The sequence below is a fragment of the Eptesicus fuscus genome, chromosome 13, assembly GCF_027574615.1.
Source record: "Eptesicus fuscus isolate TK198812 chromosome 13, DD_ASM_mEF_20220401, whole genome shotgun sequence".
Classification (NCBI taxonomy): domain Eukaryota; kingdom Metazoa; phylum Chordata; class Mammalia; order Chiroptera; family Vespertilionidae; genus Eptesicus; species Eptesicus fuscus.
The window spans coordinates 59,547,859-59,566,785 of record NC_072485.1 but is presented as its reverse complement, the minus strand read 5'-3'; the positions used below and the strand labels follow the sequence as shown (position 1 = coordinate 59,566,785).

The following is an 18,927-nucleotide window of genomic DNA, read 5'->3' as shown; positions in this document are numbered from 1 at the left end:
AGAAGAAAGCATGGTGATACCACAGCACACTGGACTATGAGAGAAAGACAGGGCATGGCTAGGCAAAGACAGTTATCTTCCTGATAGAGCAGAGTAGACATGCAAATAGAAGCATTGACAACAGGGGAGAGAGAGAGGAGAGAAGTAAGAGGAGAGGGGAGAGGTCAGAGGGGAGAGGGGAGAGAGACGAGGGAGAGGAGAGAGAGGAGAGAGAGGAAAGCGGAGAGAGAGGAGACAGGAGACAGGAGACAGGAGAAAGAAAAAGAAAGAGAAATGCTAGTCCCCGAGAAAGAAAAATGGAGTAACCCTTCACTTTCAAGATGTTCCTTTACTTTTCCAATAAATTCTCCTCCAAGTTTGAATCTGTTGGAATGATTTTCTAATTAAAAAAATTCCTTACTTGAGTGAAAGGAAGATAGTATTTTTCTAGCACACACTAAACATTTAGCAATGATCACCAATCAAACTATAAACTCAAGGGAAAGGAATTTTGATATTACAACTTTTATTTATTTTAAGTTAAAGGAATCTATCATCTGAACCATATGGATAAAATATTTTCTACTAAACTGAACTGTCTTTGCCAGAGATGTGGCTTGCTCTTATTTTGGCTTCCTGTAAATACAATCTAAGTATAAAGGAAACATAGACCTCTATCCTTTTGCACATATTGAAAAAGTGTAAACACTTACAAGATTCAGGACCATGATGATTACAAAATTGATACAGACAGCAGCAGCAGATGTTGCAAACTGCCAGTGTTGTTTGATGAAATTCCATTTGAATGATGCAAACTGTTCCATGACAACCAGGCGATACACCACAACTGCAAACACTGCAGTGATCACCAAAGAAATCTACAACATGGAAGACCGGAAGAGACAACCAAATTTTGCATCATTAACAAAACAAAAACAAAAGCAAAATTATAGATCCAATACACTGCCCCCAGAGCTAAAGAAATTTATTTTTCTAAAAATGTATATATAAATTTAATTTTTCTTTTAAGGAACTAAGTTACTTGAGCGTCAAAATAAGTAGCATAAGATTTAAGTTGTTGTAGCGTAAAACAATTACCATACTAAAATGCAAACTTTGTTTAAATTTTCACTATTAAATGAAATACTTCATTTTAAAACAAGATGACTAATTTATCAGGGCAACTCATATAATTTCCATTTTACCTTAGATGTTCTCTGTTTTCCCCATAGAGTGTTTTACTTAACACATTAAGCGCCCAGTCAGTCACCGGTGACTGACACTATACTTTCCGTCCGGAAGACAAAACAAGCTGGGCTGTTAAGTTGTTAAGGATATGCACAAACTCCCTCTGTGACCTGCTGCGATTTTTATTTTGTTTAATAGTGTGTATTGCCAAAGTATTGAACAGGATGTAGTTTCTTGCAGCATCTGGGTCACAAAATGAGTTGGCATCCTAGAACTTCCTTCTAACCCTGGGATCCCACAACATTCTGATATTAATGGTTATACTTTACCATGAAGAATATTCCTGATATAGAAACAAGAAGACGACTGACTTTGTCTGAAGAAGGCTGATGTGGCTCAGGTTTTCCACTAATGGGATTCACTCTCTCCATCTTGTAATACTTTGCTTCAAACTGGGGACGAAGTGTTTCCTATGAGAGAAACTTACAGTTACCTAAATATCAAAGTAAAAAAATGTTGAAAACTCTGAGTTGATACAACATTCCTGCATTTTGGCCTACTTTTATAACAAGTCTGGGCAAAGAAGCATATTTTGAAAAATAAGATGCAAATTAACTTCCAAATAACCCTAAATTATATCTTAATTAGCCCAATTTTTCCAGTAATATACTTTAAGAAAATATCAAAGAAATGCTTTGAAAAAAATTACATGATCTCGTCATTGATCTTTTTTCTTCTTCATAAAATAAGAAATCTTGTTAGTCATAGAGCATCAAGGGAAAGTCTAATTCTGTTTAGCTGTTTCCACTTTAGATGTTAAGAGCAGTGAACACTTGTCTGCAATATTTGTATCCCAGTTTCCTTATCTTCTGTTTCCTAACATCTTACCTCTTCTTCTTCCCATTCAATAAGGTCCCAAGTATAGGTCAGTGTACTCCTTCTTCTTTTCCAAAACTCCAGGAAGACTGTGGCTATAAATAATAATAACATTATTATAATTATTTACCCAACTGCATTATGTTCTTTCATCAGTGCTCTTCTTCTTAGGATTGATGCATTTTCACCATATTATTGAATTGTTAAAATTAATTAAATTCACAGTAAATTCATTCAACTGGAATTTTGTTTTCTCTCGCCCTGTTCTCCCTGTCTCTTCTGTACACTTCATTCCGAGAGAGGAAATAATTTTTTCATTGGATTAAATAAGTAGAGACTTTTGTTAGCATGACCTATCAAAGTGATACTATGAGAGGTCAATATTAATGAACAAAATTTATTGTTCTTTTTGACTTGTACATGCTTATTCTAAATTATCTAAAAGGCCTAAATAAAGCTTTCTCCAGGAATGACAATAAAGACCAGATGCTTCTTCTCCAAGATTCTGAGAGGAGAGGTATAAGATGGGGGAGAGAGAGCAAAAGAACAGGGTTATGTCTCAGGCAACTTCTGCTCAACAAGCAGGGTGCTATGCATTAATCTGAGCTGGCAGTTTGGCCAAAGGTAGGTATAATTGATACTGACAGCAGGTATGCTTTTGGTGTTACCCATTACATTATTACGCTCTGGAAACAGAGAAATTCTTGACATCTTCCAGAAAAAAAAAAAAAAAAAAAAAGATAAAAAAACACCAGTTCTTGCCCTAACAGGTTTGGCTCACTGGATAGAGCATCGGCCTGCAGACTCAAGGGTCCCAGGTTCGATTCTGGTCAAGGGCATGTACCTTGGTTGCGGGCACATCCCCAGTAGTGGGTGTGCAGGAGGCAGTTGATTGATGTTTCTCTCTCATCGATGTTTCTAAGTCTCTCTCCCTCTCCCTTCCTCTCTGTAAAAAAATAAATAAAATATATATTTTTTAAAAACCAGTTCTTATGTTTCAGAACTCTTAAAGGTTATCCAATTAACTACAAATTTATCAAATATAAAAATTTCTGGACATTCCAAGTAGAGGTAATCACTGGGCTGATATTGCTGCTCAGTTAGCAGCATTAAAACAATCGCATCCCCTAATGAAAACTATGCCACCAGTTGAAACAAGTAGGGATATAAAATATAACATTATAGAAGCACACTATTTAGCTATTCAACAAAACAGCAAGAAATGGTTAGGAAAATGCTATAAATTTTACCCTAAAATAGGGGTTGGGAACTTCTGGCCTATAGGCAGTATAACATCCACGAAATCATTTGTTTTGGCCTTGTCAAGCCATTAGGGGCAAGTGAATTAAATGTTTGACCAAAAGTAGCCGTCTAATTATAAGTTGATAATTTTGTATTGCCCATAAATTATGTTATAAATATCCAAATGGCCCTTGGCAGGAAAAAGGTTCCCTACCCATTCTCTAAAAGAAACTGATGGGTAGGTCCAAATGACCTACCATTCCTTCCTGATTGCATACAATATCTTATGTTACAATATGTATATGACTTACTTTATTGGGACACTCAACTGACAAAATGGTTTCTTAGGGAAACAATACTACTGAAAGCCATCGCCAAGACAGCTTCCTAGGTATACAACAAAAGCCAAATCTGGCTAACATACAACCCGGGAAAGCCCATTCATACCTGTATGGGGCATTTTCCCTTGTGCTAATGCCCTGTTGAGGACTGGCAAATCAACTTTATTCAAGGATAAAAATACGTGTTAGTAATGATTTGTATGTTTTCTCTGTGGGTGGAAGCATTCCTATGCTGCAGAGCCATAGCCTCAGTAGTAAGTAAAATAACTCCTAGAACAGCTTTCCTCCTTGGGGAATCCCCTCAGAGCTCCATAGTGACTGGGGAACACATACTATAGGACACATTATTCAATGTTTGTAAGATCTGGCTGATTTGCAACATTTCCATTGTGCATATCATCACCAGTCCTCTAGTCTCATAGAGTGACTAACTGGGTAATCAAAACTCATCTGACAAAACTGGTGTACTAGTAGTCTTCCAATCTGCCTTGGCCTAAGGCTTTTTTCCCTTGGTATTGCTCAACATAGATCTATTCTTTTCAGCAAAGACAGACTGTCTCCTTTTGAAAGTATTACCAGCAGACCAATGAGATTAGATCAAGGAATGTATGCACTTGCACTGCTTAGGAAACCTCCTGATTTACTATAAAGAATAGCAGGGCCCTTAAGATTAACTCTTATAGGTTACCCAATTAACTACAAATTTATTAAACATAAAAATCCCTGGACATTCAAAGTAGAGGTAATCATTGAAAGAAAGTTCCTGGACCCCTAACCGATTTGGCTCAGTGGATAAAGTGATGGTCTGTGGACCAAAGAGTCCTGGGTTCGATTCCAGTCAAGGGCAGGTACCTCAATTGAAGGCTCTTCCTTGGCCCGGGCCCTGGTTGGGCTCATGCAGGAGGCAACCAATTGATGTGTTTTTCTCACATCAATGTTTCTCTCTGCATCAATATTTCAATATTTCTCTGTGTCTTTCCTCTCTCTTCTATTCTCTCTAAAAATCAATGGAAAAATATCCTCAGAATCTTTCCATTACACACTTCTGGGAGATGGGAATCTGTATCATGACCTCCAACCCAGAGCTTATGTCTATTAAAAATACCATCTCCATAAAGATGCCCTTTAGCCCCGATGGAAAGGGCCATATCAGATATTACTAATTAGCCCATTTGCCACTAAACTTAAGGGTACTGACTTGTGGATTCATGTTTCTCATTTACAAAGTACCCGCACACCTGAGTGGTTATGTCAGCCTACTGGTTATCTTAAACAGAAAATCTTTAAACAATCAAGACTATCACTGGAATTCTCATTCTGGGATCAAAGCAGATGTCACCTGAATATAGATGGTTCTCCCAAGACCCCAGACAGGCCAGTCATACATGATACCATCCAGCAACTCTTACACTTGGTCTTTCTTTGATCACTTTTTTTAAATTTACTAATACTACTATCATAACCTAATTTTTGCCTGAACAAAACTCCTAAGAAAGCATTATTCATTTTCATAGTTCTTCAGTCTAATTTCAAGATGAACATACTCAGAATCTTATGTCTGCTTACTGCAATGACTATTCTAGTTGCCCTTCAACACCCTTTGGTCCCACTGTCCAACAATTATCCAACAGTGCCAATTTAACTCACAGTTGGATATGCACCCAAGCTAACCATACTTATGATAAACCAGATCAATGGCTTGGCCCCTATGCTTTGAAAGCTTACAAAATCTAACTGGAAATCACACTGAATTTCAAGTCCTTCTTTATTCTCAATCCTCTGTGGTAGGTAAGTGTGTATTATTTACAGTAAATACAGTGGTAAAAGTTAGAGCCTACCCTCAAGTATAAAGTTCTTGGTCCATTTAAATATACTCAAATTCTAATAACAAATAAAACAAAACATTACACTGCCCCAAGTCATCAGCAAGTTTTGTCCCACTTGCTCACATTTTGCTCCCAGATTAAATAATAGATTCTAATAAATAAGTTAGAGATTCTAGATCTGATATGGAGGGTTAAAGGTTTTAAGGCTTCAACTCAGTCATTTTGTTCTCCCAGAAGAGTATCATGAATGTAACCCCATTCCTGATAGAAGAGAATGAGAAAAGGTGTTGAACTGGTAGCTCATTGAGGATTAACTAATGGGTTTGGAAATTTCAAGGAGAAAAGAGAATCTGTCAAAGACTCCATGAGTCAGCGACTTAAACATATGTCTATAAACCATGAAAGTGGCAAGAAAAGATATTCATTTTATTATAATTGCTGGTGACAAGTTTTGTATGCACAGTTAACTCTGGGATCCTGGCTGGACAAGGTGGTCTCTGAAGCAAGTAGCAGATTGAAAGAATACAAAAGCATTAAGACAGAGATTTTGACAGGTTTTAGCAGGGGTGAGATTGTGGGGAGGGGGGAAGAGCTGGAGAAGTGAAGCAAGATTTGATTTATATAGTTTTAACATCACAGAGCTTTAAAAATATCCCAATGCCCATACTACATCATAGAGCAATTAAATTAGAATCTCAGGACAAAACCCAGCATCAGTTTATTTTTAAAGCTCCCAAAGATTCCCAATGCTCAGCCAATGTTGATAACCACCTCCTAAAGGAAAAGCAGTCATGCTCATGAAAGAGGTGAAATGGAAATCAGTCATGGTTACTGAGGCAGTAGAACGTTAACACTAACATTGTTTAAGGTCAAGCTGTAAGAAATAATAGCTGCTGTTCTGTTTTGATTTCAAACTATTTATAAAGCATTTTAACACTCATTTTAGATATATTACTTCTAATATCTATCACAGTCATTATCAAAATCTAACAAAAACATAAACAGAAACATGTAACAAGTAAATATGAGATGTGCCATAAAATGGCTGTTGTTATTATCCTTGTTTTTTAAGATTAAAAATTTGGGGTTTTGAGAGGTTAGGAGACTTGCTAAAGTCACACAGCTGATTGGAACCTAAATCATTTTAACTAAAAAATGCATGCCCTTTGTATCATACCACAGTGCCTTCCTGGATGTTCATGGATAGAGTTGAGATTGGAGATGCTAATAGGTGGAATGAGAATTTGAGAGCAAACTGTGAAATTTTTCAAGAAATAAGTATCCTGGAGATTGGCGGATGTAAAATGTAGAGAGAGTAGTTGAAATGGAAGAACATGGGGTTCAAAAGATAGAACTATAATATAGTAGTAGGGCAAAGAACAATGGCTCAGAATGAGCATGATGATAGAGACTGTGGGATGGTGAAGAGGAAAGGAAACATATTAAACTTACTTAATATTATTTTAAAATGCTTTAAAAATAAAGTATATAAAGTGAAATTTATTTCACTTACAAAGAATGAAGTGTCAATACAGATATAAATGTAGATAAAGTAATAGAAATACATATATAATATGTAGATATATATAATGTATAATAATAAAAGTGTAATATGCAAATTGACCGAATGGCCATACGGATATCCTCCCGGATGACCTTCCGGACAAAGTTGGGGCTGTAGCTGTGGGATCAAGGCAGCCCCTGTGGCTGCAAGGGAGGGATTGAGGAAGCCGCTGCAGCTGTGAAGGCCTACTCTTACATGAATTTTGTGCATTGGGCTTCTAGTATATATAATACACTATACTAGAGTCCTGGTGCACAAAATTCGTGCACGGGGGCATGTGTCCCTCAGCCCAGCCTGCACCCTCTCTCCAATCTGGGGCCCATCGAGGGATGTCCGGCTGCCCGTTTAGGCTCGATCCTACTGGGGTGGGGCCTAAACGGGCAGCCGGACATCCCTCTCATAATCCAGGACTGCTGGCTCCCAGCTGCTCGCCTGCCTGCCTTCCTGATTGCCCCTAATCACTTCTGCCTGCCAGCCTGATCACACCCGAACCACTCCCCTGAGAGTCTGATTGATGCCTAACTGCTCCCCTGCCAGCCCGTTTGCCCCTAAATGCCCTCTCCTGCATTTTGCATTGCTCACATTTTGCTCCTGGATTAAATAGTAGATTCTAATAAATAAGCTAGAGATTCTAGATCTGATATGGAGGGTTGAAGTTTTAAGGCTTCAACTCAGTCATTTTGTTCTCCCAGAAGAGTATCATGAATGTAACCCCAGGCCTGGTCCCCCCCACTGCTCTCCCCTGCAGGCCTGGGTCCTCCCCAACTGCCCTTCCCTGCAGGCCCATCGCCCTCGACTTCCCTCCTCTGTTGGCCTGGTCACCCCTAACTACCCGCCCCTGCAGGCTTGATCACCCCCAACTACCCTCCCTTGCAGGCCTGGTCCCTCCCAACTGCCCTCCCTTGCTGACCATCTTTGATCACATGGGGGCAGCCATCTTGTGTGTTGGAGTGATGGTCAATTTGCATATTACTCTTTTTTATATAGGATATGTTATCTATATATATAAAAAGCCAGTGACCATAATGCCATAACGACCGGTCACTATGATGCCCACTGTGGCCAGAGAACTGGCCTGATCAGGTACATATGTCTTTTATCTCCATTGACCCAAGAGCTCTCTATGTGGTTAGCTGAAGCGGATCCTTGGCCAGCATTGCAGCTTTACTTATTCCTCTGCTCAAACCTGCTCTTTTTCCATTCTTTCCAGCTACTGTTTTCAAAAGTATCCTTTCGTAAGTACTGCCCACTTACGAAAGTGGGCAGTACTTACGAAAGTACTCTCCCACCCTGATCAAGGGTGGGGCTAGCCGGCCAAATGCCCTACTCCCTTCCCCCCACCAGCCCTGTCCCCGATCAGCCCACCACACCATGATAGGCCTGCAGCCCTGCCCCCCGGCTGGCCCCACCCCTGATTGGCCCCCATCCCAATAGGGGGCGGGGCTGGCTGACCAACCTCCCACAGCCCCTCACACTGGCTGGCCCCACTCCCTATGGGCTTCCACCACCCTGATTGGCCTGCAGCCCCATCCCCCAACCGGCCTGCCCCTGATCACCTCCCACCCAAATAAGGGGTGGGAGTTTCTAGCCAACCACCCATGGCCCCTCCCCCAGGCCACTGGCCCCCAGTCAGCACCCCTCACCCCATTTGGGGTTGGTGCTGGCCAGCCCACCACCCACAGCCCCTCCCCATGGCCAGCCCCACCCCCAGTTGGCCCCCCAACCCCAATTGGGGGTGGGGCCCACCAGCCAATTGCCTGCCATCTCCTCCTCCTGAAAGGCCCAGCCCAGATCTGCCCCAATTGGGGCCAGGCTGGCTGAACCCCACCCATGCACGAATTCATGCATTGGGCCTCTAGTAATATAATCTATACCAATAAAAGGGTAATATGCTAATTAGACCAAGAGACCTTCCAGGAGACCTTCCAGACGTCCTTCTGGACAAAGCCATGTTGGCAGGGGCCGAGGCAGAGGCAGTTAGGGGTGATAAGGCCAGGAGGAGAGGGCAGTTGGGAGTTGGGGCGAGCAGGCCAGTGGGGGGGTCAGTTGGGGGCAAGCAGGCTAGCAGGGGGGACAGTTGGGAGCAAGCAGGCCGGCAGGGGGGGGCAGTTGGGGGTGAGAAGGCTGGCAAGGGAGCTGTTGGGGGTGAGCAAGCCAGCAGGCAGAGTCATTAGGGGCGATCGGGCAGGCAGGCAGGTGAGTGATTAGGAGACAGTGGTGTTGGATTGCAAGAGGGATGTCTGACTGCCACAGGGATTGGGCCTAAACCGGCTGTTGGACATCCTCTGAGGGGTTTCAGATTGGAGAGGGTGCAGGCCAGGCTGAGGGACACATCCTCCCCCATGCACAAATTTCATGCACCGGGCCACTAGTATAATATAATATAATGTATTTTAATATAATATAATATAATATAATATAATATAATATAATATAATATCTATACTAATAAAAGAGAAACTTGCAAATTAACCATCACTCTGCTATGCCCACCAGCCAATCAGGAGGGAATATGCAAATTAGAAGAAGAAAGATGGCAGCCGCCCAGCTGCTTCAGGTGTGGAGTGGCCGGGTGGGGCAGGATGCCTGCTATGAGAGGGAGGGCGGGGGGTTGGGGGGTCGAAGGGATCTACAGGAGTGGCACTCTGGCCACAGCGAAGATGAAGACTGCAGACTCCGGCCAGAGTCTGCAGCGAAGCAGTGAAGACGAAGAAGGCAGACTCTGGCTGGTGTCTCAGCAAAGGTGGCAGACTGGCTGGAGTGGAGGTCTGGGTCCCAGGTGCCAGAGACCGGTGCTGGAAGGCAAGGGAAGTAAGGCCTATTGCACAAATCTCTTCGTGTAATGGGCCTCTAGTAATATAATATATAGATAGATTAGATATATCATATTACAGATACATAATGCCAAAAAGAATATACCAAAGTGTTAATACTGTGATAATTACCTGTGGATTATGGACCACTTTGTACAAAGTATACATTGTCCCTGGAGTATCCACTGCCTGTGTTTTTCTTACCATTCTATGTAGAAAGTTTAGCAACTGTTCCCATTGGTCCCATGAAACTGGATTGAGGGTGGCGTTGGAGGATAAAGAGGCCTCAGTGGAGAAGAACAGTTTGTTATCAGGGGAAAGCCAAGTTTCACATGAGTCATGGAGGTAGAAGGAATATTGTGAAAATGTTAAAGATGACACCTCTGTTCCTTAGCAACCATACATTGTATTTATTTTTTCATTCCTGCCTTTCTTTGACCAACATTTTTCAACATAAAGAAAAAAAATCCAAAGATGCACATGCTTCATCCATCCAGTCCTTGAACATCCGTTTCCTCATGTCTATTCCCAGTGGCTTTCCTTTGTGATTAAAGTCAGTGGCATTGAGGAACAGAATCATATGGTCATGCATATAAAACAGGTTAGATTCCATATGCTGTTTGTTCCAAGTTGTCTATTTAAATTTACAGAAAACAAGGCCCAGAGTGATTGACATTTATCACTGACTTTGTCCAGATATCTGCAACACTTCATTACACTTGTTCCCATACCTGCTTTTTCTTACACTGGAAGGTAAGTTTCCCAACGTGCCTTTTTTCCTTCTAGCATTTTGAGTAGTTGGCACATGGAAAATGCTCAATGATGCTCAATGAATGTCAGTTAAATTGAACTGATTGACTACATGGAATCCAATTACTATGACTGTAACTCCTGGTCAAGTGTTCTTCCCATTAGTCCAGAGCTTTTCAAATTACCTCCCCATGGAATTTCACTGAAGATTTACAAAAGGGCCCTCACCAGAGAAGTCCCGTATTTATGTATTGCATATATTGATGAAGTTCAATTTTACTTGGAAAAATAATGATTAATTGAAAAGCTTGAAAAGGACTTCCCCGTACTTAGGCATGGGGGGAGGGGGGGCGTGTCAATTCCAAACCCAAATGAACTTAAATATGTTTGAATATGGAGAACAAAAAGGAATTCCAGGTATTGTTTTCATCACAAGAGATAAAGATTTGAAGTCTTCCCCAAACAAGGCCCAGCTGAAATAACAGTTTCTCAGAGCAACAACTCTGAGACTGCCAATTTGGATAACACCCAGACACTACTAAAGATTCACCTCCACTTCCCAGATTAATTTTCAGCAACATCCTCAAGCATACTTCTGCTTTCCAAAACACATGGTATTGCAACATCACCATAGATGAGGTAAAAATAGAAATCTCACTAAACAGGTTCGACAATTAGCAGAGGGGCTATGAAACTGGAACATTTTAAATTGTCATGCCTGAGAATGTTACTGTTGATTTTTCTTTTGGGGGGTTTAATACCTTACAGGTGTGAAATTAATGGAGTTCTGTACATGAATATAGCATAAGCTAGTCAATATAAGGAGCCTCTAAATATTTGTGAGGCAGCAGGTTTTGAATATTTGAGCTGAACTGTACTTGACAGTCACACATGTCTGGTTAAATTTCCTCTTTTTCTAAGAATATGGGATCTCTCTATAACTTTACTTCCAATTTCCTCCTCATCCTTCTTCCTCTCCAACAACATTAAATATGAAACAAATAACTAGCTTCTAAGATCATGGTATCACCAGCATTTGAATCTTAAACACCAAAAATCTTCACCAATTCCTAAAAAAAGACTTAACATTTTTCCTCCCTAATAAAATTCATTTAGAAATAACAAGCTACGCCGAAACCGGTTTGGCTCTGTGGATAGAGCGTCGGCCTGGGGACTCAAGGGTCCCAGGTTCAATTCCGGTCAAGGGCATGTACCTTGGTTGCGGGCACATCCCCAGTAGGGGGTGTGCAAGAGGCAGCTGATCGATGTTTCTCTCTCATCGATGTTTCTAACTCTCTATCCCCCTCTCTTCCTCTCTGTAAAATATCAATAAAAATATAAAGAAAAAGAAATAACAAGCTACATGTAAACAGCATCATGTTATATTAAAACAATGAGAATTTGCACCACAGTCTTGACCAGAGGAGACTCAAGTTTTATGTAAAGGATCTCGCTAAAGCTAACTCTTCCAGTTGTAACCATGCAGAAATTTCATTTCTTCAATATGACCTTTTTTCTTTTCTTTCATTTTGATTCAAACTGGCCATATCCAGCATCATGACTCACCTGCATCCTCCACCTTTGCATATCCACTCCCTTAAACATTAAGCCCTCAGTACAAAGAGATTCTGGTCAATATCAAATAATCTTTAGAATAAAGCTTTGGTCTGTTGACCGAAGTGACAGAATTTCCTTCAAACTAGAGATAACATCTAGGCTTCAATTGTGTTTCAGCTCCCAACCTAGGAAATCAGCCAAACCAGATGAAGCTACGCCATGGCTGACATCAGGACTACTGATCAACTATCCCTACCCTAGACCACAACCTTATGGCAGGCTACTGGTTTAATGTACTTATTCAAAGCAGAGGATTTAAAACCACCCCAGTCATTCTTTTTAATGGTTTTCTCCAGATTCAGCACAAAAAAAATATTTTTCTGTAGTTACAAACACATGCTTTCATTATTCTCTCCAAAGTGTTTAGGGCCATATAGTTCTTTAAATGGATGTGAAAGCCACTTGTCATTGTTATTTGCTTCCAGTAAACTTGATTTCAAAATCTTCTTCAAGTCATGAAAAATTTTTCTTTTTCTTCTGCCCCAGATTTTGAACCAAGGAACAAATCCAGATTCTTCAGAATGGAGAGACCTAGCATAGGCATTTCATTCACCCTCCCCTCACTCTGCCCCTCTCCAGGTCATGGCTCAGTGCAGGAACAATTAGCAAATCAACTCTGTGCACTGTTGCTGCTGAGGTTGTTGTTTAGCTATTATAACTTTCAAACCAGAAAGAAACAAATTAGAGATGCTAGAATTTTCTAATTATCTGACTTAATATATATTTTTAGAAAGCATTAATAAATCACTTGGATTTTTTCCTAACGGTGGCAAAATAAGTTATAATATTATCAATCTGCTAATTTTTTGCCATCTTTATATTATATTTATGCCTGGTTGTATCTTTAACTTAAGCCCATATAAAATTGATTACATAATTGATAAATTGGTCAACCATAATCTAAAGAGGTTATACTCTGTAACTAAGTTAGGGTTCTAGAATAAGGAAACATGTAACAGTTTCCTTATTCTAGAACTCTATTGTCCAGGAATGAATCAGTCATGTACAATTTCCACACAACAGAATATCTTGTCTTTGCTAAAGAGAGCAATATTATTTGCGGCTACTTGGGTGCTAGGAATAAAAGGCTTCACTTCAGAACTCATCTGTGCAGGAACCCAGAGGAAACCCAGAACTCTCCATCTTGGCAAGGTGTCCCTGTACCCATATCCTACACCAGTGATGGGCAACCTTTTGAGCTTGATGTGTCAAACTTCGCCAAAAAACTGAGCATAACTCGGGTAGTGTGTCACTTTGAGGAAAAAACTAACTCCAAGACTCTAGTCGCAAATGTTTCATCCTCAGGAGCAGCAAATGTTTCATCCTCGGCATGCGGCTGCGTGTCATCAGAAATGGCTACGCGTGTCAGTGCTGACACGCGTGTCATAGGTTTGCCATCACTGTCCTACACACACCTTTATGTCCTGTCTCACTCACACTTGGATCCACCAGTATTAAATCACTGTGTTCTTCAACTGTACTCATATCAGTTACCTCAAGACCAAAATTTTCACATCATCCCTTACCCCTCATATTTTAATCCTCTAATTCTAGGGAAATGGGGTTTGTCTCTGTGAACATCCCCACTCCTTCCACACTTTGAGATACTTTCACTATGTCCTCTTTTACTCAGTCATCAATAGCAAAGTCTTTTATGTCCCCTCACCTTCTTGCTCTAACTGAAACCTGAGATGCTCCTGAAACCCCACTTTCCATGTGGAATTCTTAGCTGGTTGCTATTTGTCTCCCACACTAATAGGTACTGAAGATGAGGTAGTGAATTTCTGGTTCCTCATTGATACTTCAAGATCATTTTTCTCTCTCCTCCTTCAGGATTCACAGATTTGAGTCTCAGATTATGAATTCATACTTCCTACTATCTCTTCTTGTGGAAGTCACCTAATACTTTCTGGGGACACTTCCCAAAACTTTTCTGAAGATTTTTAAACTGTTGGCTATTGCAACTGTTACCAACATGGCTCACAAAATAATTCTGGAAATTATGATATACGCAGGTAATCTTTCTAGGACCTTGGCTTCTCAGTTCTTTGATTTCTACCCTCAAAGTTAGTTTCTCCTACTACACATCACTCATGTAATTCTCTGGCATACTTTTGATCAATAACTGCAACTCCCTGCTCCTACACACACACAATATCCAATTACCTTATCACCTGGACTGTAATCAAACTCAGGATCCTTCAGTCTGCAGTCCAACGCTCTATCCACTGAGCCAAACCAGCTAGGGCATGACTTGTCTTATTTTAAACTGATTTGAGTGGATCCTTGAGTCTGCCATGCTGTCATCCTTTCTCTTCTCTCTTGACATCCAGCACCTACAATCCTCTCATTCTCAGTTGCAATTTTGCTATCTATCTCATTAAAAATAAAGCAAAAGAAATACACCCAAACTATATCTACCCACTTATCCACACTTGTGCCTATTGCCTCTTATTTTCACCTGCTAAAAAAAAGATTTATGCATCCCCAGCTAAATTCAGCTCTTCTTATCAACTAGCTTCTCTCTCTTATCACCTGCTAAAGGAAACTGGTCATATAAATATGTCCAAGGAATAGCTTTAAGTAAAATAAATAAATAAATAAATAAAATAAAAAAGGCAGCTTTTAGATCTGCATGAGTCAAAAATTAGAAGAATATTCTAGGTAGAAGTAAAGTGAGCTAGCAGATGTCTTATCCTTGGTATATTCTTATTATTTTTTGGTTATTATTGTTAAATGTATTTATTTGTTCATATATATATTCACTCACTTATTCATTCATTTATGTATTTATTGAGCATTTAGTCTTTTCCAGGAATTATTCTAGCTCTGTGGGTAAAGTAATGAAGAAAACAGACAGAAAATGCTTGCTTTCATGAGCTTTCTAGTACAGGAACAATAAATAACAAAATAAAAAAGATAGTATGCCACCTGGCAGTTAAGTGCTGTGGGGAAATTAATGCAGGGGAAAGAGATAAGATAAGCCTTTAAATTTATTTCCATTCTTTATATTTATAATAATTTTTTCTACCTCAGAATACTATCCTATATAATAAAAGCCTAATATACTAAGTGTCTGGTTGTCCACTTGGCCGTTCAACCAATCAAAGTGTAATATGCTAATGATATGCTAAGGCTGCTCTACCACTTGCTATGATATACACTGACCACCAGGGGGCAGATGCTCTGACTGGTAGGTTAGCTTGCTGCTGGGGTCTGGCCAATCGGGACTGAGCGAGATGGGCCAGACACACGATGGAGCCCTCCCGCGGTCCCTCCCCGCTGGCCAACCTTCCATGTCCCTCCCTGGCCTCGATCATGCACTGATGGAGTCCCTTGGCCTGGCCTGCACCCTCTCGCAACCTGGGGCCCCTTAGAGGATGTCGGAGAGCCGGTTTTGGCCTGATGGCAGAATGACCAGTCGCTATGATGTGCATTGACCACCAGGAGGCAGATGCTTAATGCAGGAGCTGCCCCCTGGTAGTCAGTGAGCTCCCACAGGGGGAGCACCGCTCAGCCAGAAGCCAGGCTCACATCTGGCAAGCACAGTGGCAGTGATGGGAGCCTCTCCCATCTCTGTGGCAGCGTGAAGGATGTCCAACTGACAGCTTAGACCTGGGAAGCAGGCCTAAGCCATAAGTTAGACATCCCCCAAGGGCTCCCAGACTGCAAGAGGGCAGAGGCCAGGCTGAGGGCCCCCGCCCAAGTGCAGAAATTTTGTGCACCGGGCCTCTAGTCTATGTATATATAGAAGCCTAAGCGACCGGCCGACTGGCCAGTAGCTATGATGCGCATTGACCATCAGGGGGCAGATGCTCAATGCAGGAACTGCTGAGCTGCGATCACTTGGCAGCGGTGGTTCTCGGGTGACACACCAAGAACCAGAGAAAAGGGAGTCGATTCCGGTGTGTGTCACCTGAGAACCGCCCTCTCACTATCCAGGTCCGCTCAGGGGATGTCAGAGAGCCGGTTTCAACCCAATCCCCGCAAGCCAGGCCAAGGGACCCCACTGGTACAAGAATCCGTACACTGGGCCTCTAGTCCTTTATATTTATGTCGTGCTTACTGATTATCTTGTCATACTTCTCTGAAACAACAAAGAATATAGAGATTAAAATTATTTTTTAAATCTCTTGTGAACATGAGGCTCCTTAAAAAACAATTTGGATATACTTATCATTAAAATCCTATATAATAAAAGCCTAGGTAGCATCACGCCCTCATGTGACTCCCTCACGTCATCACAAGATGGCTGCCACAAGATGGCCGCCATAAGTTGGCCAGCAGGGGAGGGCAGTTGGGGGTGACCAGGCTGGCAGGAGAGGGCAGTTGGGGGCAATTGGGCCCGGAAGGGGAGGGAAGTTGGGGGTGATCAGGCCAACAAGGGAGGGCAGTTGTGGGAGATCGGGCTGGCATGGGAGAGGGCAGTTGGGGGCGATTGGGCTGGCAGGGGAGGAGAGTTTGGGGTGATCAAGCCAGCAGGGGAGCAGTTAGGCATCAATCAGGCCAGCAGGGCCTAAACCGGAAATCAGACATCCCCCAAGGGGTCCCAGATTGGAGAGGGTGCAGGCTGGGCTGAGGGACACCTTCACAGTGCATGAATTTTGTGCACCAGGCCTCTAGTTAATAATAAAACAATAGAATTTATTCTAAAATGTAATAAATATTAAACATAAAATCTAAGACTTCATTATAAAAATATCTCTTAAGGATATCATGTTTGTTTTCCAATTAATTCAGGTATCTTTGGATACCTTTTAGTTCTTATTCCAATGAGATAGGTTTCAGCATCAACTCTATTCTAGTTTATTGTATTTATGAAGACATTTACTAAGAAAACAAGTTGACATAAATGTGTTGATAGGAATGCAATAGGTTTTATTATAATTATGTCATTCACTTCCTTGAATCATGGCTGAATTAAAGTTTGTATGTGATTTAGCAGATTTACAAGATTTCTTTAGCTCCCCATTTGTACCCATGAATATATGTATACACTATATGACAACTTCTACTTAATAAAGGGCATAGATCTAGAAAGCTTTTAGTGGTCAAAATGGAGTTTTTAACTTTTTCATAAAGTTAGTCAAATGAAGAAGACCATATTATAACACCATGTGACTTATTAAGAAAAATATAAGCTTGTTTGTTGAACAACTATTAGGTGAGAATGACCCCTCTATTTCTCTTCACATGGAATACTGAAATAACTATTATCATCCCTAAAGAAATTTTCTAGTCATCAATGTCCATTGTATTTATAATGAATATCATAAAATATATAACCATTGTTACCATTGTTATTTATTTTTTATTAATCAAATATGTCTTTGTTACTTAGTGTCCATGCTTCTATATAGATAAAAACAATATGAATTTAGTTTATATTCTGTTTCAAACTCATCACATGCTATTAATGAATTTGATCTATGGAAACAGATTCCCTGTGTGTGACATCAGCATCAGGCATACTATGCTATAGGATTTAAAAAAATAAAAGTAAAAATAAATACCATCTTAAATCTAGAACAATGTTTTGATTTTGAGACATGATCCCAAGCTACTCTGGTTCTATTTTCAGACCCGTCAGTGACAATATGTGTTTCGTGTTCTGGAAAGTCCACTGGTGAGTGATTCTACCATTTCAGACAAAGAGAAGGTGTTTCTTCTTCCAATATGTATTGTGAAACTTAATTAATGGGTGTGAAGCAGTTGGTGAGTGCCAGATGTAAAGCACCACAGAAGGTAATGACAAAAGAAAATATGTAAGCATTACACTACATGTCATCTCAGCTGCTTGAGTTAATCTGTCGAAACAAGATCCAACATGGGAATAGTTTTCCTAGAACATGGTATGTACCTGGAAATGTATCGAAGTGAGACTTGTTTGCTAAGGAAATCCTTTTTAACTTCAACTCAGGTGATTTCAAAAAGGTTTCTGATCACAACTAAATGAGCAAAGTAATAACTAAGGCATTAAATTTACCCACAGTTTGCATTTTTAACTTTCTTCCAGTATGCTCATGACAGGAGGGTAAATGGTGTCTATCTCTAGGGTCAGTTCTAATCATTTGGTTATGATTATCAGGAAAGCAATGATGAAAAGGATTCTGAGGCCATAGGGCAGAGAAAGCAGAGAATTTTAGCAAAATTGCCTTGTAATTTCTATGTTTAGTATAGGCCATCATTAATGGTCAAGTCAGAAAATGGTAATGATATTCATATATGTACTTAGGAAAACTCCTAAGGGGGTGGCACACCCAATCCTGCCACGTCATGTTTGGTTCTCTAAGTACGGACATAAAATATGGTTTCACTTGAATTTTTTTCCTAGTAACTGACTGATCTGAAAAGAACCAATTGAATTCTATTAAGCCATTGCTTAGTAACCAGCTGTTTGATTAAATTTAACTTGCTTTTATTCATACCAGTGCAGTTACAGCTTAAATATCCTTTGAGTGAACATTCTTTTAGGGGTTGGCTTAATTTATAATCAAACTCTAAAAGGGCCTTTGGGCTTCAGAAAATTGAAAACTATAGAATTACCTTGTTCTTTCCTGGGGCCAATTAACTGGGCAGATTCTTTGCATTCAACTCGAAGCTCCTGGACCTTAGCTAAAGTTTCATTTTCTCTCTCAGCAACTGGAAACCTATCTCCTTGCAGGCACAACAGAAACTAAGCATGAACCTCAGGCATACTGAGCTGAACAGACCTTGGCGCCAGCCCCCAA

At 40.6% G+C, this 18,927-nt stretch overlaps 1 protein-coding gene across 1 annotated transcript in view; it reads right to left on the bottom strand.

The window, feature by feature from the left end:
- The window catches only part of ANO3 (anoctamin 3), a 279,163-nt gene that overhangs the window by 35,445 nt on the left and 224,791 nt on the right, over positions 1-18,927 (bottom strand). Inside the window, exons 16-18 of the mRNA XM_054725150.1 lie at positions 2,056-2,138; positions 1,497-1,637; positions 693-857 (exon numbers count right to left, since the gene is read on the bottom strand). Of these exons, the coding sequence (XP_054581125.1) occupies positions 693-857; positions 1,497-1,637; positions 2,056-2,138 (389 nt within the window). The remainder of the gene's footprint in view (positions 1-692; positions 858-1,496; positions 1,638-2,055; positions 2,139-18,927) is intronic.